This window comes from Teleopsis dalmanni, chromosome 1 (assembly GCF_002237135.1).
Source record: "Teleopsis dalmanni isolate 2A chromosome 1, ASM223713v2, whole genome shotgun sequence".
Lineage (NCBI taxonomy): Eukaryota > Metazoa > Arthropoda > Insecta > Diptera > Diopsidae > Teleopsis > Teleopsis dalmanni.
Window position 1 is genome coordinate 141246017 of NC_051846.1, and position 24913 is coordinate 141270929.

The 24913-nt window shown below is 32.9% G+C and overlaps 3 protein-coding genes across 6 annotated transcripts in view; 2 read left to right on the top strand and 1 right to left on the bottom strand.

Annotated features, from left to right (window-relative positions):
• LOC119669051 (circumsporozoite protein-like) overlaps positions 1–24913 on the bottom strand; it is a 173141-nt gene that overhangs the window by 109830 nt on the left and 38398 nt on the right. The gene's annotated exons all lie outside the window — the stretch shown is intronic.
• The window catches only part of LOC119669057 (keratin, type I cytoskeletal 9-like), a 15748-nt gene continuing 2012 nt past the window's right edge, over positions 11178–24913 (top strand). The window contains exon 1 of the mRNA XM_038078790.1: positions 11178–11206. The gene's annotated coding sequence lies outside the window, so the exon portion shown is untranslated. The remainder of the gene's footprint in view (positions 11207–24913) is intronic.
• Positions 16342–16796, top strand: LOC119669056 (keratin, type I cytoskeletal 9-like). Its single transcript, XM_038078788.1, has 2 exons — positions 16342–16441; positions 16499–16796. Exons 1-2 carry the CDS (start codon positions 16387–16389, stop codon positions 16690–16692), a joined length of 249 nt encoding a protein of 82 aa, XP_037934716.1. The 5' UTR covers positions 16342–16386; the 3' UTR covers positions 16693–16796.

The window sequence follows — 24913 nt, forward strand, 5'->3', positions numbered from 1 at the left end:
GCGTAGCTCATTCCCTTCCAGAATCAAAGCAAGCCCAGAACAAAAATAATGTTTTTAATAATGATTTGTTAATGCCATTTAATTCTAGTGATTTAAATTTAAAATCAAGTGAACTCAACAAAAGTGAGAATACTAATTTTTTGAAAATAAAGGACAATAATTAAAACCCCCTTAATTCCCGCGCAAATAAACACTTTACATACTCCAATGAGTAAATCGATATTCGAATCGGTAAAAAACTCATATATAGTAACACAGACTCTTCCTCACGAAAGCACTATATCAAATAAAAGCTCTTCATTGTTGATGAGTAAAAGCTCCACGTATACAAAGAAGACCACTTCCGACAAGTATTTAATGATTTTGCGAAACGCAACAAGAAATTCTACTCTTATCAACTAAAATCTAGTAAAGGTCTTATTGTAATAATCAATGGAATAGATCCTGAAGTAGACCCAATTAAAATTCAAGAAGCTCTTGAAGAACTTAATTTTAACGTAAACAGCGTACATAACATATTAAATAGAGATCGCATACCTCAGCCCATATACAAAATTGAGCTAAAGCCTGATTGTAAAAAACTTAAAAAAGGGGAGATACATCCTATATATTCTTTAAGGTATTTACTTCACAGGAAAATTGTGGTTGAAGAACCACATAAACGCTGAGAGCCTATTCAATGTCTAAATTGTCAGGAATATGGACACTCAAGAACATATTGCGAACTAGAAAGTATAGGCGTGATATGTTCTGCAAAATGTCCGAAGAACAAAGTTGATTACAAAGATAAATGTTGCTCAAATTGCGGTGGAAACCATACAGCGAATTATAGAGGTTGCCCAGTATACATTGAACTAAAACAAAGAATTAAAAATAATGTAAGTAAAACTTAAGTGAATACAACAAATTCTGCGAATATTTTGCCCAATCAATTTATTAATATAATTAAAAATGCAACAACTTCTTCAAATAACAAATCAAATTTACAATCTTATGCAGACGTTGTTAAGAATACTCCAACTATCAACAATAACTCTGAAATCACCAATATGTCTTCAAATACTGAATCTATACTTTCATCCTTTATTCATAACATGGACAATTTTATGGATTGGATGCAAAAACTGATGATTAACATTATGCAAAGTATGATTCAAAATCAAACTCTGCCAACACTCACTTAAAATTCAAGATTATCTATATAGAAATGACATAGATATTATGCTGTTATCAGAGACTCACTTAAAGCAAAAAAATTGTTTTCGGATAAATGGTTACAAATTTTATGACACCAAACATCCAGATAAAAAAGCTCAGAGAGGCACCGGCGTATTAATCAAGAAAACTGTTCACCACTTTGAATTAGAGCAATATAGTGAAAAACACATGCAAGCTACCTCAATTTGTGTAAAAACTGGTCCGAATAAAATAGTTTTTTCTGCTGTTTACTAAACTCCACGGCTTACTGTAACTACAGCCCAATTTCGTACATTTTTTAATATGTTAGGTCCCAAATATGTAGCTGCTGGCGAAACACACTTTTTGGGGTTCGAGACTAATCTCACCAAGAGTCAGACAGCTTTACATGGCATTTAAGAATGATCTTGATATTATTTCCTCAGGTCAACCAACGTATTGGCCAACTGATCAACATAAAATACCTGACTTGATTGACTTTAGTGTTATTAAAGGACTAAGTAGAAAAGATTTAACTTCAGTACCATCATTTGATCTATCCTCAGACTCTCTCTGGTTATTTCAACTTTGTTAAAACTATATAGAAACGATACAGAATGTCAGATCAGCAAAAAAAAATTATCAACTGGTCATATTATACTAACATAATGCAGAATCGCATACCTCAAATTACAGATCTTAGATGTCATTCAAGTATTGATAAAGCTCTGAAATTACTGAACAAAACAATAACCATGCGATAAAAGATACCTCAACTTACAGAAAAATCGCTCGTTCGGAAGTTGTTTCTCACAATGAAATTGAGACGTGAATGGCAAAAGTTTCGTTCTCCTAACGCTAAACAAAGACGTAATGAATTCACTAAATTACTTAAAGAAACACTCAACAATCATAGAAATTTGGCAGTACGGCACTATTTAGTGAATATTGGACCTAATAAAGAAAACAATTATGCTTTGTGGAAAGCATTCAAAAAATTGAAAATTCCTATTCAAAATGTTACTCGCATCCGAAAACTAGACGGATCATGGGCTAAAAGTAATGAAGAAAAGGGATCTGTTCTAGTTAATTACTTAAAAACAGTATTTCAACCAAATCCAGAAGTAGTCAACTTCCACCCTAGAGTTCATTTTCCAGTAAAGGTGAAAGCTCCAATTAAACTAAGCAGAGGCGAGGCGTCGAATGGTTCAGAGTGTTCACTGAACACCTTAACAAAGCTTCCTTTTTAGATTTTTTTTATTAGGTAAATAATCTCGCTATATTGCTACTTAACATTTTTTATAATAGCTTTTCCAAACAGATTAACATAAACACAAAACGTACAATAGAAACAAAATCACACATATATTAGATACACCCAACATTGCTTATAATTAATAAAAGAGAAAACACATTCCTCTTGAAATATACTAAGGTGCAGAATAAAAACTGCACCGCGTTGCTTACAAAGCATGCAAATGAAATAACATTCACATTGGGATTATGTTCAATATTGAATACACAACACAAAACATGCAAACAAATATAAAAATAAAAGAAAAAACAAGCCCCGCAAAATATGTACGGAAAATAATCGTAACTCTTAAATTAATGCGTGCAAGCGGTTCAATAAAAAAAGTGCACTTCCAATGTTATGCAAATCAAGAAAACTGGACTATTACAGTCGGAATGATCTTCTATATAATATATATTTCTTATTTTAATATATATTTCATTAGATAAACCAATGACAGTAAAATTGAATGGCCATAAAGATGTTACGTGCTTGAAAGGAAATACGAAGAGATTTCACACTTTTTTTTTTTATTTCATTTTTTATTGAATTCTGGTCAGTAGTTGTTTTTTTTTCAAACGTAAAGTTCTACGTGTTGGAAGCAACTGTCTGGCTTGTGGCTTGGGATGTACACTAAGCTTCGTAAGATATTTGCCTATGTATGCTCGGGTAACATCCTTTACTAATGGGATGTTTAAATCCTTATAGATATTGTTTTTACGTACCACGGGGCTCCTGTTATTTTACGTGTGATGAAGTTTTTCAGTCTTTGAATCTTTTCAATATTTGTAGAGCAAGCTGAACACCATAAATTAATTCCACAAGTCCATATAGGTTTAATAACACAGTTGTATAGAAAGACTCTGTTTTCAAAGCTTAGTTTACTATTTGGGTTCATAAGCCAATAGAGCTAATTAAACTTTAATTTCATTTGTGTTTTCTTACTATCTATGTGTTTGCTCCAAGTCAACCTTCTATCAAGATGAATGCCAAGATACTTTACGTCGTTTGCTTGCGGAATTGGAATGTTGTTCAGCGTAACTTGTGGACAAGTCTCTTTTCGTAGTGCAAACGTTATTTGAACACCTTTTAATTCATTTACTTTTATCCTCCATTTGCCAACCACTCCTCAATAAGACACAGATGAAGTGGCAAATTCTGAGAGGCCATTTTGGGGTTTCTATGTACACTAAGGATTGCAGTATCGCCTGCAAAAGTTGAGATTTTATGGTTAGAAAAGAGAGGAAGATCGGCGGTGTATAGTTAATATAAAAACAGCCCAAAAACACTTTCCTGAGGAATACCTGCCATTATTTCAACTTCTCTTGAAGTAAAAGAGTTATGTTTCAAACGAAATTTTCTAGAAGTTAAGTAAGAAAGAAATAACCGATGCATGTTTTCAAGGAATTTTAATTTAATTTTCGCAAGTAAGCATTCATGCCAAACCTTGTCGAAAGCTTGAGCAACGTCCAGAAAAATGGCGGTGCAATAATTTTTTCCTGGAAAGCAGTGTGGATTTCACTTGCAAATCTGTGGACTTGTTCTATTGTTCCGTGATTTTGTCTGAAACTAAATTGGTGATTAGGTGTTATTTTATGATGCATTATATTTCCAATTTAGCTAAAATTATTCTTTCGAAGATCTTCGATAAATGAGGAAGAAGACTTATTGGCCTGTAAGAGGTAGCCATTGTTGGGTCCTTTCCTGGTTTTGGAATCATTTTTATCAGAGAAACTTTCCATTGCTTTGGATAATAGCCTGTAGCAAGAATATTATTAAATATTATGGTTAAAAATAAAACTACCTTATCAGGGAGAAATTTTATCATTTTGCCTGTAATATGATAAAGACCTGGTGCCTTCTTAGGATTTGAATTTGTTTGAGTTGCTTCTTTTACTTCATAAATACTTAGTTTCAGTAGCGAGGCGTCAGCTTTTTGACAAGGTGTTCACAATTTCATCAAAACAGAATTCCGACTATAACGTATTTCCCCTACTTCTAAGTTTTGTCCTTTCCACAAGCAAATAGCGTACAAGACCAACAAAACAATTTATTTAAATGTTCGCAGCCTGTGATCCACTGGTTTTTATGGTAAATAGCTGTAGAAAAACGGCGACTTACCACAGATTTCGACATTTTTACATCACGTACCAAATTCAAATGAATAGACCAAATGGTCTATTCGTTTTATGAATTAAAATCTTTTTTCAGAAGATCGTTTAAAAAAAGACATTGAATCAAATCTTTAATCACACATTCATCCATTTCTAAATATTATTTTTCACTTCAAATTTCTTTAATCTCTTTTTTTACTTTTACCATTTGCTGGTATAAAATTGCAATAATGACTTTGTTTTGATTTATTTCCAACCTCTATATAAGAGTAAGAAACTCTCATGCATTCATTTACTCTTTTACTTTGTATTTACAATGCCCGGTTCAGTTTTTATACTGAACCATTTCCCCATATAAAACAGCAACCGTGACTTTGATTGTATTTGCACGCTTTGTATAAACTTTTGGTTCAGTTTAGTGGTATGATCCTCTCGTCAAATGTAAAGCGATTTTCGCTCAGTCATTTCTTTTCTCTTTTGTATTTACTTTGCATAAGTGCAAAGTAAATATTGGAAGTGCACTTTTTTTTATTGAACCGCTTGCACGCATTAACCGCTTGTTACGATTATTTTCCGTACATATTTTGCGGGGCTTGTTTTTTCTTTTATTTTTATATTTGTTTGTATGTTTTGTGTTGTGTATTCAATATTGAACATAATCCCAATGTGAATGTTATTTCATTTGCATGCTTTGTAAGCAACGCGGTGCAGTTTTTATTCTGCACCTTAGTATATTTCAAGAGGAATGTGTTTTCTCTTTTATTAATTATAAGTAATGTTGGGTGTAACTAACATATGTGCGATTTTGTTTGTATTGTACGTTTTGTGTTTATGTTAATCTGTTTGGAAAAGCTATTATAAAAAATGTTAAGTAGCAACATAGCAAAATTATTTAACTAATAAAAAAAAATCTAAAAAGGATGCTTTGTTAAAGTGTTCAGTGAACACTCTGAACCATTCGACGCCTCGCCTCTGGCGGTGAGAGATTTGAGTCAAATGAAGAAGTCATAACCGAAACAAACGCGTATTTTAAAGCTTTGAGAAAACCTATTATTTGGAGAGAATAAGAAAATTAGAAAAACACTGGACTAAATGTGTCGAGCTAAACGATGATTATTTTGTCATGTCCCTAGTTCCTCGAAAGTTATGCGAGGTAGAAAGTTGAATTTTGATGTGCACTACCAACATTATAATACATACATACCAACTTTTTCAAGGAATCGTTCGTTATCGTTAAAAAATACTTTTTACACTTATTCGAATAAATACACTTATTACGTACATAACAACACAAATTTATACACCAATGACTAAAAAGAACTGCAGTGATCCTTACAGTTTTCACACGGTCTCTTGTGTTGAGTCACGACGATATAATTTTATTATAGGTGGACTATGTTAACCTTTTGCACATGACTTGAGTGTTTTCCATCTGCCTCTAGGGTAACATACACCGGTACCGCCAGTGACACATCCAGAGAAGCACCAAAGCGTGTTAAACTGTCAGCTTTCTCGCTCCCTTCGATGTTCCTATGTCCAGAAACCCTGATGAGGGTGATGTCAGTCCGACGAATTAGCTCGTCGATTACCTCTCTCCTTTTTTTTACTATTTTCGATAATGTTGTGAAAGATTCAAGAATTTTGATTCCTGCCTGGCTGTCAATGAAAATGGCAACACTACATCTGTTCTTGATGTGACTTGGAATTTGTCGACAAGCTTCTCTAATTGCGAAAATTTCAGCCTGAGAAACCGTGGTCTCATTATGTAGCCTAAGAGAATTGTTTATATTTTCAGATGGCGCAAAGATCCCTGCTCCTGCCCCGCAGTTTTATTTCGAGCCATCCATATGGATTAAGATATCGTAATTTGCTGCGAAATTTTTTCTTTTCCATTCATTTATTGAAGAGAATATTATCTGAACATTTTTTTCAAATTCAGGCACGTATTCAGATAATCCGATGTCATCCTATACAGATAGTTTGGAACTGTATCGACAATCCGATTATGTGAATATATTCGTACCGCACAAACGTTTGTTGCTTTCAGTTTAACAGAGCTGTCACAAACTTATGTGTAGATCGATAGCGTACAGGAGTAGCATCACATTTAGGGCGTCCGAGGGTGTCGTCCTAAAAGCTCCTGTGACGCCAAGGCATTCCATCCTCTGAACTCTGTTCAGTTTATCAATATTACAGCTGTTATTCAGATCTGGCCACCAAACGACTAAATTTGTGACGACTAAATTTTTTTGAATAAATTTTAGTCTTGCCACAATACGCACTTCACACGTATTTAAAAATGATGACGTCAAAGTTACCTATAACGAAATAAAATTTGATGTTGTGTAAGCTAACATATCAAAAGAATGCTATACATACCTTGAAATACCCTTGTGAATATTTATTTTAATTAATATAATTCGAACAATATTAATTAAAATAAATTTAAATTACTTTTCGCGAACCGCATGAAACACATTGTATTAAAAGGCAAAAAAACAAAGCATGATCAAAACAAAAATAGAAAAAATGAGAAATGTCATTTTTTAATTTGTTTTGTGCATTTCGGTTGATCGTAAAAATGTTGCAGCGGATAATAAAAGGGAAAAAAGCTGTGAGTGCAGTTTAAAGCTTTCAGAAGCCTGAAAAGAAACCAACAGAATACCTGATGAGGGGAAATGTTGAGGGCATTGACCGAACAACGGCTAGCAAAAAAGTCCGCTCGACGCAGTTAGAAAAAAGGAGAATAAAAGGCGCAAGCGGAGGAGTTTCTGTCTCTTGGCTCGTGGTTATGTTGAACGCAACGCATCGTACCGGTGGTGTGAATTACTTAGTTTTTTATTTGTCCATATATAGAAATAATTTATTCAAAAATTATTTATATACTAAATTTAGATTTTTTTTAACTTTAGTTATTTTTTTTTGTAAAATTAAAAATTGCTTAAGAGCATAAAGTGTCAAATAAAACTTTGATTTTATTAAATAAAATTTACTTTGGTGCTATTTTCTTAGCCAACTTTTGCATCTCGGGATAATAGTGTTAATAGCCACAGTATAAAAGAAATAGTTGACGGCTTTAACAGTGGTCAACTAAAAGATTTTGTACTGGTGCTCGTTCGAACATATAAACGTGTTGACACCACAAGCAAAAGACGTGGCGCGGCTTTGGTGTCTCTTTGTCTCCGATACGTGGCAAAGTTTAAGTGGATTGGCGATTCCTGATAATCAACGCTGGACATTGTAAGCTGCCCTGATGTACCAGAGAGGGTAAGGCTTATATATGTATGAAATACAGAAGTCAACAAATAATATGTATAAAAATCGAAATTAAACTGAAAACAAGATATTTGTGAAAAAAATGGATTCTGTAATATGCAAACATAATCTTAATTAATTATAAAGTGTAACATTAAAAATTTAATTACTTAATCCACATTTAAGGAATGTAAAAATATTACATAAAATTCTAAGTGAAATACCAAAGTAATCTTCACACGACTACGCTTAATAGAAATTCTTCTTCCCTTATATTTTTATTTAAAAACATTTTATGAGTTTTTTTTATAAATTTTGTTGTATTTAAGTGAACACAAAAATGCATTTATAAAACTTTAAACTTAAAATATGATTAATTAATATTATTTTTTTTAAAAATTGAAATCAGTTAAATATTATTTGCTTATTATTATCTACGAGTAATTGTAAAGATATTATTTGATAAATTGTTTTTATTTAAAATACATTTATTGTTATACATATATTACAAATTGTTCAATAAAGAGAAAAAAACTTGAATTCAAAATAATTACTTTGTTGTACGGCATCTTACGTCAACGGTAGAAACGACAGTAGTTGAACGCTGGGTCCCCGTGAATAGAAATTTTCTTGTAAGACCTTGGACTAGGCTGAGAACTACCCCGGCTAGGAAAATTAGGTTCATTACAAGCGCCATACGTGAAAATTGGCCATGTACATCCAGTGTGTAATATCGGGACGAATCCCCCATTTTTTTCCAAACTCTTCTTTGTGAGAGTAGAAAGCTACATAAGCCTTCTTGATTCGAACAACATCATTGTATTTTCAGTTTAGCTTACTATTCAACAGAATTCCTAGATATTTGGCTTTTTTCGATAGTTCCAACTGTTGCCCATTTTATGAAGGCAACCTGAAAGCCGGTATTTCGGTTTTAGTGGTAAATAGCATGATTTTGACTTTTCCTGGGTTAACAGCTAGTCCACAGCTTATAACCCAAGTACTTATCCTAACTAAAGCCCTCTGCATAATATCACTCAGTATGTATCTGAGTTAATTCAATTGTATTGTTTACAAAAACTTTATACTAAGATCCAGTCGAAACATTAAATTTGAATTTATTACAATCAAATTAACAATGTCATACCTTACGCCTAATATAAATGATATCTAATTGGCAGTCAAAAGAATGTAGAATAATAATTTGATTCGAAGATAAAGTAACTGCAGAAAATTTAAAAAATATATGAACCTCAGGCATGAAAATCTCAATACGTGTTCACATAAATTAAGAGAGATGATACCATACCATGATACTAATTAAAACCATGAATAATTGTACCCACATTTAAAATAAGCAAAGTCGTCGTTTACGAAAATTATTTCCTAACACGTTTGATTTAAAAAACGCCATAGACATTATCAACTACAGTAAAGTAGCATTTCTGAGTCTATGAATTAGCAAATCTGTAAAGAAACTCACGATAGCAATTCTGTAATATAAAACATAAAAGTTATAGCACAAAGAATAGTCCCGAAAGGTAGTGCTTTAGTGTCACCCATCTTTTTAAGTTCTTCATACTCACGTCTTTCTGCTTTCTTCTTTTTTCGCCTAAAAAGACATTTCTCTTCTCTTTTCTTGGATCTATCTTATTTAGCAACGTGCTTTAAAACTGACCGCATAGTGGCATTATATGGTGCATCTTTCTGCGCGGTGGCGTCATCGCACTCTTAATTGCACCAGTTGATTCCTTGCCAACGGTGATTGCAAATCACTGAACTTCCTGACCATGGCACCCAAAACATCTTCTTTAGTCACTCTTGCGTTAAAGTCTCCTACAACGATTTTGATGTTATAATGGGGACAGCGTTCATATACTTGTTTCAACTGTTTATAAAAGCCATCTTTATCTATCGTCATCTTTATCCTTCATCGGGTTATGTGCACATATTAGACTGATGTAAAAAAATGTTGCCTATTTTTACAAGTACTTTGTTTATTGGTGTGACGGTAGAGACCAAATTTCGTAGCCTTTGGCTTTCCGCAAGTACGACACCGATTTCGAGCTTGATTGCAAGTCAGCTGTAGTAGATGTCACAATATTCTCTTTTAAAGCATACTATTCACGTCCATCGCATTTTCTGGAGAGCGGTAACGTCAGTCTTGTATTTTTTAAGGACATAAGCCAGTTGTATTAATACACCTTCCCTGTAAAGAGTTCGGACATTCTAGGTGCATATTCTATAATCACGTTTGCGGATGTCCTTAAACAATGTTTCCTCCTTGTTTTTTTATTTTTTTATGTTATGTTTTTATATAGTGAGTTCCAAGCCGTTCGCATAACCTCATATACACATAAAGAAAATTTTTCTGCACACATTATTTCACAATGCACGAACGATTGTAGGTATTTAAAGAGAGCCATACAAGAGCTGTGTGTCAACTTGAAGGAAATTTACCAGATGAAATATAATTAGACAGTTTAAATTGTATGTTTTTCCCTCCCCCTTCCTTTTCATGAAACACAATTAAAGGGTTATTCCAGTATCTGGGCGCAGGTATTCCACATAAGCTCTTCTGATCCTAACTAAATAGCACACAAAATGTTATCTGTTGTGTGTATGTTAATTTTTGCCAGAGATAGAAGCTTTCGACTAAGAAATCTATACCTTTAATCGAAATCAAAGCCGGACAGCTAAAAAATTTAACTAGTTTACTCTACCTCCGCGGAGACCCAATCCAAATGCAGACGCATATTGTTGGGATTTAAACGCACGCTATGGTGATCCGTCGAGTTACATCTCAACATTATTTGATCTGCTAAACTGAGAAGAAATATATTACTATTCATAGTTATAGGAACGAGGCAGTATTTGATCCAAACGGTCACCTATAGTGTCACGTCACTTTTTTCCAATATAAGGAATATTTTTTTTCAAAATAAGCCTCTGTCAGAGTTATTGCCGCCCACTGAAAAGGTTGTCTCGAATGCAAATTTCAACTGCTAATTTCTGATATTGATATTAGCTGCAAATTGATACAAGTGTGTTAAAAAAATTTCAAGGAATAATTTGTGTTAAAATTCAGTTAAAGAGTGAATTTACAACTAATCAGATAGAAAAATTATCTGCTGTTATGTCATGCTTCAAATTATTAACGCTTAATTAGCGATAAGATTTTTGAAAATGGAACAGAGTTCCGCTACTCAATTATTTCAACAGGTGTGTCATTATTGATGAAGCGTAATTCTGTACTATCAATTTCAAATGAAATATAAAAAATCAAAGTGGTATAAATACTCAATAACGAACATAACAATGCACAGAAATTGCTAGATTCTGGTATTATCAACTTAACATAGTTCTCAAAATGAAAGTAGCTTTGATATTTGGAATCCTTTTGATAGGCATTTCTTTATGTAACGGTAAGGATAAATATGAGGATGTTCTGTGATATTTTTCTAAAATATGTACTCTGTGTTACCAGGCCAATATGCAGGAGGCGCTGCATCGGCGTATGGAGGTGGTGCGGCTGGCTCCTACGGTGGTGGTGCCGCTGGGGCTTATGGAGGTGGAAGTGCCGCTTCTTATGGAGGTGCTTCATCAAGTGATAATGCTAAATTGGGCGTTGGCATTGGTGCTGGTGCCGGAGCAGGTCTTGGTGCAGGCGTAGGACGTTAAGAGAAGAAATAATTTTCTGTGTAGATACACATATTTTTCCATTCTGTTTACGATCCCTTCGAAATTCAATTGAATGTTCATTAAAGCAAAGTAATAAATATTTTACTAACATTTTTAAATCACTTAAATTCTTTTTATATTTTTATAATCAAATGTATATATATCTCAGGAGCAATATATAAAATATTATATAATACAATTATAGATGTATTTTGCGTGTTATGGTAAGTCTTACAGAAAACAAAAATTTTTAGTCGATTCAGCGCCTTAGAAGTCTATTTCTATATGTGCCCACAAAATATCTATAAATTTGTTAGTCAAAACTTATTTCGGTAATCCACACCTGTTCTATATAAAAATGTCTGACATACCATTTATTCACATAATGTCATTGTTTCAAACTTGATCTTTAAGGGTGTGACCAGTAACAAATCGCAAGATGTGTATGTATTGGGAGGCATCTGCACAGTGTTTGCAGTTTCAGTCCAGGTCTAGACTACATATATACAAACTGTGCCTTTAACACTTCAATGTTTATTGCGTTATTTCAACAGTTTTCAGGCTTTCTGATTTTTGACTGCCACTTAACTCTTTGGATAACTCTTTCGACATAACTCTTTCGCATGACTTCCTTCGTGGATTAAGCCCACTAATTTAGAAAGCAGTGATTGCTTTGACATAGTTAATATCTTATATAACAAATAAAGTGTATTTTTATCAAAAAAAAAAAAAAAAATTAAAGAAGAAGCAAACTTAACAAATAATTCTATTATAACATATCCTTCCAGTATACCTGCGTATTGAGATTATTTTTATTAATTATAGCATAATTTCTTATTGTTGTTAAATTTAATATATATCGATATATATCCACAATCGAGAATTTATTTTATTCTGAATAGTGAACACATTTGATAAATACTGTTAGTGCATTCATTTTATTCAGCACCTTTTTATTTTATTCATTATGCAACACTAAGTACCAATCTGACATTTTCATTGGAAAGGTTAACATTTTTCAGCATAACTCAGAACGTGTTGTCATTTAATTGTGAATTGTTTTATTTGCAGAGACCTGAAAAATTCATCTCGATCAAAGAATTGAATTAACACGTGGATTATCACGACAAGAGTGCATTGATGAACTTAAATCTTTGTATGGCGATGAAGCGCCATCCTACAGTACTGTGAAAAACTGGTTTAATGAATTCAATCGTGGCCGACGCTCGCTCAGCAACGAATTCCGTGAAGGTCGTCCAAAAACGGACGTTGTGCCAGAGAACACTGATGTTGTGCGTGAACTGATAATATAAGATCGTCATGTAACATACCGTGAGATAGAAGCATTGTTGGGCATTTCTTCTACCAGCATATATTCGATATTGCATAAACACCTGGCCGTTAAAAAGGTTTGTTCTCTAACGAAAGTTGTTCGTGGTAGAAGCACTTCGAAGCAAATGGTCGCCTGTTTCTTCGGCAAAACTGGTCATGTGGTGACTGTTGCACTTGAGCAACCACAATTTTTTTGCCTGAAGTCTTCGGAGAAATTCGAAAAACGAACAAGAGAAGACGAATCATTGTTCACCATGACGACGCGAGCTCTTACACATCGGGGAGAAACCAGTGCCTTTTTGACCTGCCAAAACGTCGAATTGAGGGTCATCCGCCGTACAGCCCTGACTTGACACCCAATGACTTCTTTTTATTCCCGCACATCAAGAAAAAATACGTGGTCAACGATTTTCGTAGCCAGAATATGCTGTTGAAGCGTTCAAAAACCATGTTTTGGAGGTGTCTCAATCGAAGTGGAAAAAGTGCTTCGATAATTGGTTTGAGCGCATGCAAAAGTGTATTAATCAGGCTACAGAATACTTTGAAAAACAATAAAACAATTTTTGATGATAAATATTCGCATTTTCATTATTAGGCCCGAAATATATATAACAGCCCTAGTAGATATTATCAATTTTTTAGTTACAAGGCCATGGTTCATTTGGAAACAAGGATAAGGATATTTAAGGATATATATCTGATCACCACATGGCGACTAAAGGCGTCGCTGAAAAGATTCAAAGATAAATAGACTACGACTCGTCTTAATTTAACTTGATGATACTGAGTTCTCAGTATGAGCAGTAGCAAATGCAATCTCGTGAAGACAAAATTTTCTTTCTTAAGATTCTCATCATACAAAGAGCAAATGACAAACACTCCTACGATAATTAAATTTAAAACTTCGAATGAAATTTTGGTCGATTCGTTGTACATTTAACATACGGTTGAGAAAAAAAATAAACAAATAAAAGTTTTTTCAACATTCTCAGCTATAATAAAGCTTAAGTTTCGATATTCAACACCAAGAGTGCATTATAAAAATCATTACTTTTTCTAACGAATAAGAAATAAGATCAGGAATAAGGGAATACAAAAACCAATTTTCCAATTTTAGAAAACGATTTCTGCATTAAAGCTGTTATCTACTAACAAGTCTTCACCTCTAAAATAACGTGCGATTTTCTCTCAACAAATAATACGCGTCTTTAGTTTATCTTACTCATTAAACTTTGAACAACTCACGACTGAAGTCATTTCAGAGAGTTCCACCAAAATAGTCCTTTATATACATTATGCAACTAACAAACTTTTTCTACATGTCTCTGTAGACCTCCTTGTGTTTGTTTAACCAAAACCAAACTTAATTCTTACGAAGAGACTGATGCCAAAGTCGAAACACAGAAATTAAGTTCGAGTATTTTAAATGACATACTGAGTTGAGTGTACTCTTTTCATGATGCAATTATGAATAGACATATGGTATGAACACGTAAGGTCCATCGATGGATCTATATGTTGAAAGGGAGTATAAACTTCAGCGGTCAAGCCCTTCTGGTAACTGGTATCTTCGCTGTATATCACCATATCATATTGCATTACAAGACAATCAATAATAAAAAAAAATAAAAAAATAAATATAAAACTATTCAGACATAGAATTGTTAAAGGGACATAAAATTTGTATTAATTGTCCGAATTATGAAGTACAGAATACAGTTGAATTCTGTGTAGCGATTACCTCATTGTTCAAAATCTCAAAAATATCGATTACAGAGCCGTAGATTACTGTTATAATAATTTTGATAACAACAACTATCATCTGGATCAACAATATGATCACTTATGATTTAAAATGTTTTTTCGTGCCTATCAATATGTACGATGAGATCTATAGAACTCCTTAGTTTCTTCGCTTATAGTGCAGTTTTTATATACCAGGAAAGTTTCAGCATAGAAATAGACTACATGTATTTGGCATTCTCAGATTACTCAGAACACATACAGCACAAGTTTAATGACTCTTTTACCAAAATAAAACATTTTGTTCACACGAAAATTTGTTATACATGTGTAATAAAAGAATATAGCTTATATTATAAGATGATCATTATAAATCCTAAAACATAAAAAAATGTTTTCGTTGTGAAAATCATGATTTGCATTCATTTGGAAAGAGTGTAATTTACTTCATATCTGAACAATAGCAAACTCACCGATCTCCAGAGTCAAAGCGAAAATTACGGAAGCAACATTATCTGCGAGGAGAAACCTTTCACTGCACAACTATCCTGAAAATGTTGGTTTTCTTCAGATAAAGACCTGATACAACGAAGTACGTAAACAAAATAGCAAAATAAATTATGTACGCTTTGTAGATAAGAAATATTGTGCAAGTGGTTTCCTATACGTAGCCCAGGCCTGTTAAACAAGATCAAAAAGTCCTTTCCAGCAAACGTACATAACCTTTTAAAAACTTACTTAACTAACCGTAGATTTAAAGTTACGCACAGCTCATTTTTTACCAGGGAGTATAAAATTGTTACTCACGTTTCTCAACGAAGCATTTTTGCACCAATCCTTCATCTAATCTACCCTCCAGATCTCCCATTGTATGGAAAGGATCTGGCCTCAACCATTGCAAATGATACTGCCATTCTTAATCTTAATCTAGCTGATTAACGTAAATGAAGCGAAGAGCGCACATATATTATAAACTCTACGCAAAGACACATACTTAAGCATTTATCTTGATAGAACACTAAAGTTGCAACAACTATATACGCTGATGAATCCCAAGTCTGCACTCAGCCTCGAAATTAAAGTAATGCTACACAATGCCATCATAAAAAAATCTGAATGTATGATATAGAGCTTTGGGGGACCAAGTGCAATCCAAAAGTGGAAAACCCGCAAAGATTTCAAAACAACATCACCAGATAGATTGTAAAAGCCCCGTGTTATGTGAAGAACTCCACACAATATACAAAGGGATCTCAATATACTCAAAATATATGATGTCATTTGAACTCCTATTGCGAAGTACTACTTGAAACTAGATACGCATTCAATCATCAAAGCCAGACAACTGCTTATCACCAACCCGGCATTTCGACTTAATAGGAAAGAGCTACTTAACCCGTAGCAAATGTAGAATATAAACTTAACTGCTTTGATTAATACCTTAAAGTATTTTCTGTTTAATATGTATCCCCGCCTAGTTTTTAAGATTTGATATTACTTATTGTAATTATTATATATATAATTGAGAAAAAAGTATTTAACCTGTTTAATCAAATCTGTGATAGTGGTCTTTTATCACAAATAAAAGATGACAAATTTTCACTATATAATCATTCAATTTAGTGTGTCGTGTTCTTCGTTAATGAAGTGTGACTTCATGGTATAAAGTCTTCTATAACAAAACGTAATGAAATGCTTAGGTTGAAAACGATATAAATAGACGAGCAGAAGTAAATAAAAAAGTAGAAGCTCAAATTTCTTCTGCTGGTATAAACGTACTCAACAATCGAAAACATGAAACTATATATCTTATTGGGAGTGCTCTTGATTTGCGTGTCACTTTGCTATGGTAAGGATATAAGTCTAAATGTTTTATAAATTAACTAAAACGCTTCCCTTTGAACAGGCAATAATGCAGGAGGTAGTGCAGCGGCTTATGGAGGCGGTGCAGCTGGATCCTATGGTGGTGGTGCCGCTGGAGCTTACGGAGGTGGAAGTGCTGGTGCTTATGGAGGTGCTTCAGCAAGTGGATCCTCACAACTTGGTGTAGGAATTGGTGCTGGCGCTGGCGCAGGTCTTGGTACTGGAGTTGGACGCTAAGCTGTTGAATAAATAATTAACTATAATCACTCTTTTAATGTAAACAATGTCTGTAAACACCAGTTAAATATCCTACGAATAACGTTAATAAATATTTTTCTTGAACTCTTAAGTTATGTGTCTTTACTACGTATTAATTATGGAAGAATATCAATAAATTTACTAATTACTCAGTTAATTAAATTTGTAGATAGTTCTGTTATATAATTTTGTTGACTGAATTCTATATTGCCTACAGGAGCAACTTGAGTTATATATGATCCACTGCATGTTTTACTACAATAAAATAATTCGCTTATGTGATAGATGGAGGAGTATAGTCAAATACTTTGTTATATATATATTTATGTATTGAATAAAACATTGATAAAATAAATTGAAAAAATAAAATAGGTATAGATAAAATAAATATGTACATTACCACATATACATATACATATATATATATATATAATATATATATAAATATTAATATTTTAATCAGTACTATTAATTAATGTGCAATATGCAATTATTTCTCCTGTAAAAAAGAATGTGAATGACGATGAAATGATCATGACAATATATAGCTGATTTGTACAATTTTGCTGTGTTGGAATAAAAAATTCCAACAGTTCCAATCTCAAAGCTGAAGTTCAAACATGATTCTATATGATTCAATGTACCACGTTCACTTTTGTAATACCTCTAACAAATTTTTTGCATAGATTTTGTGAAACTAAGGTAACCGTTCCGCTATCTTCTAATACGAAGAGACATTACTAAATATTGGGCTAATGAAGCGTAACTTTCCTTCTATTAAATTTTGGTTTGAGAGAAATGAAGAATTGCGGAAAAAATAGTATAAATACCCAGACACAAAAAAAGCCACGCTATTGAAGTTTTTTCGTGTTATTGTTATCGTCGCTAACAGAACAAACAAAGCGAGAACATGTACAAGGCTTTCATAGTAAGTCTGCTTTTGGCTTGGATTGCAGTTTGCACTGGTAGATAAATATTTCGTAGTTATGAAATTCTATTAAATAATACTGTCATTTGTGCAGCTTCTGTCCTCCATGTGGTAGAGGATTACGGCGGAGGATACGGAGGAGGATCGGCGGATACGGAGGAGGCTACGGTGGAGGATATGGAGGAGGATACCCAGGAGGATATGGAGTGGATACGGAGGACATCATGGTATGGGATCCTCAGGCATTGGAATTGGTGCTACTCTTGGAATTGGGTTAGGTCGTTAAGCCAAATAATACTTTTTATAACCATAGGTGTCTACTTTAAAAAGATTTATGAAATGTGTGATTCAGCTAAATGTTTAATAAACGAAAAGTTTGTGTATACAACACTTTTCTTAAAAAAATACATTTTAATTAGAAAAACAATTGAAAAATAATGACAACCAAATAGGAAACAAATGTTGACATAATACAAATTAATTATTTGTAATCATCCAGCTTGTGCTTCAAATCGTTATAACATTCAAACAAAAAACTAAACATAAGTAAAAACAAATCAGATGTTTTTTTAAATTCTGATTTTTCCAGAATTTTTCGCATTTTCCTGGCTGCGAAATGTTCTTGACAATGTGCCTTTAATATTATTTCATTTTCCATGTATGCTGGTATCACAATTAATTCTTCAGAGTGATCTTTCAACAAAATATCATATTTTATATTATAGCATGTCATTTCAAGAACTTTCATAATTGCTTTTAAACGTTCATCTTCTTCTTCATCTTCAATCATCATGCATGTCGTTCTAGTGGGAGCATTTACATGTCTCATTTAAGTTCCGAATCTGTGATCTAACTCATATTCAAGTTTCTGAAGAAACATGGCTCATCTCGTTACTCGTAGTTGATTTTTCATCGTCGTAGTAAATTCTTTACAGTCCATCACAATTTTAAATGTTATGCCCAAAACGTAGATTCTCTACTTCTGGAGTACTTCTATAATGGGTAGGACTTCTAGTTTATACGAATGGTATTTTTGTTGATGAGCTTGCGATTTGCGACTCATAAACTGAACAGGGTGAAGTTGATTGTCATTTTTGGCACTTTATAAAAGAACACCACAGCAACCGTCCATTGAAATGTCGGTATGAATTTCGTATAAGTGCTTGGATCAAACAGTTTTAAAACAGGAGCAGTTATTAAAGCATTCTTCAACAGCTGAAAGCTAAAAGTTCGTTTTCATAAAATTTAAATTTGGTGTCTTTAGCAAATAAATCTGATAAAGGTTTAGTTATTAAAACGTAGTTTCAGATAAATTCTCAAGAGTCAGAAGTCTGTCCAAGAAATCATTGGAGCGATTTTATTCACTGGAACTAGAAAATCCCAAGAATATATCCTTTTTTTGATGAAATTCGCATTTTTTCCAATTTATCTGAGTACCATTTTCGCCAGTCTTACAACAGTTTTTAATTTCATTAAATTTTTATTTTCGTCACCTGCTGGTATGATCACATAATTCATATAAATGATTACTGCATCATTGGCAATAAATTTTTGAAAAATAGTACAAATATAACTACAAAAAATAGCAGGAGAGTTTGATAAGCCGAAAGTAGCTTATAAAAACTGGACTGCCCATCGTGTGTTACGAATACAGTATAAAACTTCTGCGATTCCTCTGATACTGACACATGAAAAGAACCATTTTTTAGATCCGGTGAAGTAAAAATTTTGGCTTCATGCAATTTTTGCTCATCGTTATTGATTTGCGTCATAGAAAAATTATCTCAGATAATTTTTTCTTTAAGCTTTTGTAAATCACGGCACAAACATTTGGTACCATCTTTTTGTTTCACTAAAACAATAGAAGATACATACATTGAATTGCTCGGTTGAATGTTTCCTTGTTCTTGCCAGATTTGGTTTGTTGTTTCACTACCTTTTGATCTGCAATTGAAATACGTCTTGGTCTTTGGAAAACGAGTACTTCACCCTTTAGTATTAATTTTATTTCAAAAGAGCATTTAGTTGAATTTTTGGGCTTATAACTTTTAATTATTTCTGCTATTTGCTTCTTATTTTCATTCTTTATACCGGTGAAATCATACTCATAATTATTGTCAAATAATTCCGTAACTATTGCACATATGTATTTAAAATCTTCCATATCATCCACATTCATACTGCGAGACTGATTTAAATTGGCATTTTATTCAGGGTTTTCAATTATTTCACACTTTTTATCCATTGTTCCGTTGCTGTTTTTTGTATCCATAAACTCGACTCGACAACATGTGAAATTTTTTTGTGTCAGATGCATCTTTAGTTATATTTTTACGACATTCAAATGATTTATGACCAACCTCATTAATTATATAGCCTCTATTTTACAACTATTTTATTAGATATTGTATTATCTGGTATATTTAACTTCTGGTCTTTGTCAATACTCTTATCATAAGAGTTCATAAATGCATCTTTCATAGATTTGTTGGCCTCTATTTTGATTTTGAAATTTTCAATATTTGTTTGGTATGCTTGGTATGAAATATATTTGTTTAATGACGAATCTGATATACCCTGAATAAACTTTCATAGCAAAAGTAACAAAACTCCAGAAATAGGTATATGCGAACATAAAAAGTCAAGTACGGCTTTAGATCAGTTAGTTAAGGTGCGCTGATTCTGAGCTTCACATTTGACAAGACCCGAAGTCGATTCCTGGTACTTGCAGTCTCAAAAATAATTATTTACGAATAATTAAATACAAAAATTATTTCCACGACCACTGATGATGGATATTTGGCAATACTCGAAACAGCTGTATGGTCAGCCATAAAAGCAATTACTTAAAATAATATAAAAAATAAAATTTTTGTTGTTGTAGTTCACTACTGTTCGAGAAAACCTCTGAATAAAATATGTTATTTTGTTACCATTATTAAAATTAATTGGACATGCCATTTCTATTAAACTGTACAAATCTTGTCGAAGGGATTCATTTGTCTTCTGACGTCGAGAATTCAATTTACTATGTAGGTATATCAGAGGCGCAAATGGATTCTCCCAAGTCTGCTATTCACTTCATTTTAATTAGTGATTCCCCTTTGGCTACTTACAAAAAATTTTCCAGCACCTCTGAGCAATTACATTTAGACCGAAAAGTTTTCGGAAATTCTCATTTAAAATTCGCGCGCTGTATATTTTTCGATATTTTAAGTTTATGTAGTTTGGCAGCAATTAAGGACAATTACTATGCCAAAAATGAGCGCGATCTGTCAGACAGTTCGTTTACGGCAGCTGTTGAAACCAGTTCACCTCAGTAGTGCGTTGCGAAAAAAACAATGGAAAAAAATATTGAACAAAGAGTTTGCATCAAATTTTGTGTTTCGAACGAAATTTCGTGTGCAGAATCGTTGCGAATGCTACAAAAGGCTTATGGGGAATCAGTTTTATCGAAAACTCAAGTTTATGAGTGGTACAAAGCCTTCCAGGACGGTCGTACGACCGTCGAAGACATTTCGCAACGCACTACTGAGGTGAACTGGTTTCAACAGCTGCCGTAAACGAACTGTCTGACAGATCGAGCTCATTTTTGGCATAGTAATTAAGGACAGTGCTGCCAAACTACATAAACTTAAAATATCGAAAAATATACAGCGCGCGAATTTTAAATGAGAATTTCCGAAAACTTTTCAGTCTTAATGTACTTTGCATATATGAACCTTTGCAGCTGGTTCCATTCAACCTACGTAGCACAAGTTTAAAATTCCTATATTCACTCGTTGATACTCTTCGCGCTTTCCCAATTGAAGTGGGAACTGGCGTCATTCACATCTCTATGCGAAAAAGTTACCTTCACGGAAATCTTTGCATCATTTAGGACATGCGACTTCGCTGCTGCGGTATCTGACTCGGCATCCTCATAAAATCTCGTTCCTTTCCATTTTTATTTTAATACTTGCCAATTATCTATGTATATGAGCCAGTTTTTAATTGTCTTTATCAATTTATTTCTTCTGACCTCTCTATTGTTATTGCCATAGGAAACAGATTTTTCCATTTAGTCTATTAGTCCCCATTTTATTTGCCATTTTCAAGTTTTTCTTTTTCTATATACCACTGAGCCACTACGTAGGCGAAAATTGTAGAAACGAAATATCACATAAATGCCGAATAAAAGCTGAAATTTGTGAAGGAAATGGGCCTAAGCTAGTATTATAATTCCCCACTCGATACCCTGCATTTAAATTGAAATATGCGAATTATGTGTGTGCCTGTGTATCTGTGTATGCAAACTTAGAATATAAATGTGTAACACATACATAGCCAAATGACATTCGTATTCAGTGCTGCATATATCGCTGTTATCCTTAGAGAATTTCATAAAAAAACTGGAACAAATGAGGAAAAAAACGTACATAATTTTCCTGTTGTAACTTTAGCATCCTTTTCCGCTGCCTCAAGAAATTCTCATTTTTTTTCTACAAATCGCATATTCATGTTCATTGAGACGTATTCGCCAATATGGCTGCCAATATCCTCTCAAGTATAATATTCAACTTTTTTTAATCCTGCTTTTTTCTAGTTTTCTGCACTCATCACAGCTTCTTTACTGCTGGCAGTGCCGTTGCCATTGCTGCTTCTTCTATTGAGTGTAATGAAGTGTATGGAATGCAGGCGGTTTTCGATACTTTTCACGGTTGATTCTTTCATCAAGAATAGACAAAAGCATGCTTTACACAGTTTTTCTCGTCTTGTTGATTTCTTGATAAGAAATTGCCAACAGCGTATTATGCTAAGTCCATGCAATTCCTGTATTCCGACAACACTTCAGAGCAGTGATTCAATGCTTGGATTAATGAATATAAATTTCCAATACTTAAATTCTTTTAAATGCAACATCATTACATTCTTACTGCAACAACGTGAGAAATATAGTAGAAAAATTTTTTTTATAATTATTTAAGAGTAAAGCAAATTTATGTATCTTCTTTCTTTTGCATAATTGATTATCCAAATTTTTAAATATTTCAGTAGAGATTTTAATAAAAGTTTCTATAAGCTTAATAATAAATGCACATAAAAGATATCATTATACGACACCTACTGAATTTTATAAACTTTATTAAAATTATTGGAAAATTTTGTATATTTGAAGATGGATATATCGTTTTGAGTTGACTGCTAAATTTGATATACTATTATGACAAATATATACTTTTTTATTGAATACGTACATCATTAATACAGTAATATGTTATTTTAAATCGCAGTGCAATACGATGGATAATTTCACATATATCCGAGTAAATTAATTAACATGCTTGTCGGTTCTTATAAACCTGTTGCCAGATAAAAACATAATATAGAATCACGCTCCAGACATCCTTATTACAAACGAAACTTCTCCATGCTAGTACATAAATTGCTGTTAATACTTCTTTAGGCAATCTTTTATTATATCTTCCTTTTCCTACCATCACTACACATAAGCTTTTTACTAAGGTGCTATCTGCCTGATTTCATATTGATTGTTTAGAGACAAATCAGATAGAAAATTTGAAACTATATAATACTATATTTTGAATCGCCTCAGTCTGGGCAACCGTAGTAAGTGACAGAAAGAAACGAGCTACAGATGCGATTTGAAAGAAATTTGTTCTGCAAAGGTCTTAACTTCCAGTCGTATTGAAAGTGAAAAATACATAATTCAATTCACATATATTGTAAGTACAGAGCAAGTTAGCTATACATTGAATGTTCTAAACATTACATTAGAATAGAAACTTTTTCCTAAGCCAACAACTCATCAGGAGGGATTAAAAGCAAAAAGTGTTTTGTGCCTATGTTTGGTAAATACTGAACTAACGTTTCTAACCCCGAATAGAAACGGTGTTCTTACATTTGAAATTACATTTCTTTAGGATGTTGGTAAACATTTTGGGATAAAAGCTTCATAGCTTTAGAAATCATTCAATCATCAACTCATTGTAGCTATATCTTTGCATCTTAGTCACCTTTCTAAGTTTATACTGAAAAATGAACATAAAAAGCCTCAACAGATTTGGGTAGACTCCCGAATGACACCAAAATACTCTTATAATTTCATGGTTCCATGGCTAAGTTGTTTCAGTTGTTTTAAGTATTGCAAATAGCCATCTTCGACATAAATATTTGTATATAATTTTTTGCGTTGCAAGGTTTGAACTTATTATTATTGGAGTAAGGGATCGTCACTGCGACCTGAAAGATCTATTGTGCCCCTTTGTCGGGTTAGAGTATTTCTCCAAGTCCGATTTCTTTAATGAAAGACAGTATGGATCCTATCTTTCCCAGTCTTGAATCCTTATGATCCATGAAATACCCTCCTAGATGTTTCTTTCGCTTATGCATCAGTTCCGGGCACTCCCCAAGCACATGGTATGCCATTTCTCTCTCTTCCCTGCAGTATCTGCAGTCTGAGTTGGATTGAATTCCTAACTTCGATAGGTGATTATTCAATCTACAATGACCGGTCATTGGATGGAGATGACACTTTGGGTCAAAAGCAAATGTCAGAAATGTTAAATGTTGCACAACAAACAATTTCTGACCGTTTAAAAGCTATGGGAAAGATTCAAAAGTGTGGAAAGGGTGCCCAGAATTGAAATGAAAGACAGATGGAAAACCGAAAAAACACTTGTGAAATTTTGCTTCAAAGACACGAAAGAAAATCAGTTTTGCATCGGATTGTTATATCAATATATAGACACCAGTTTTGACTGAGAAATTAATCAAATCAAATTAATTAAATTAATAATTGAAATAATTAAAAAATAATTAAAATATTTTTTTGTATATTTATTTAATTTAACTTAAATGTTGATAATCAATTATGACGTGAGATACTCTGAGTCTGTTGTGTATTTGATATATAATTTATTTTGCATAGGTATATACCTAAATAGATACTTTTGAATACGTTTAATTTATAATAAATGTTTTTACCAAAAAGAATTGTTTCTTAATAATATATACATACATCAATATTAACAATAAAATAAAGGAAATTATATTTATCATTAAAGTATAGCGAATGATATTTCCGGAAGGTTTGAGTAATAATTCTAGTACAAAACGCAGTAAAGACGAAAACTATTCTACATAAATAATTTTAACCGTGAAACAAACTAAAACCAGAAACAAAATAAAAATAAATAATTTGTGTTTGTGTCCTAATGACTTTCTGCTCGTTGGCTTGTGGTTCCTTTATCGTCCTTATGGCTTCGTCAT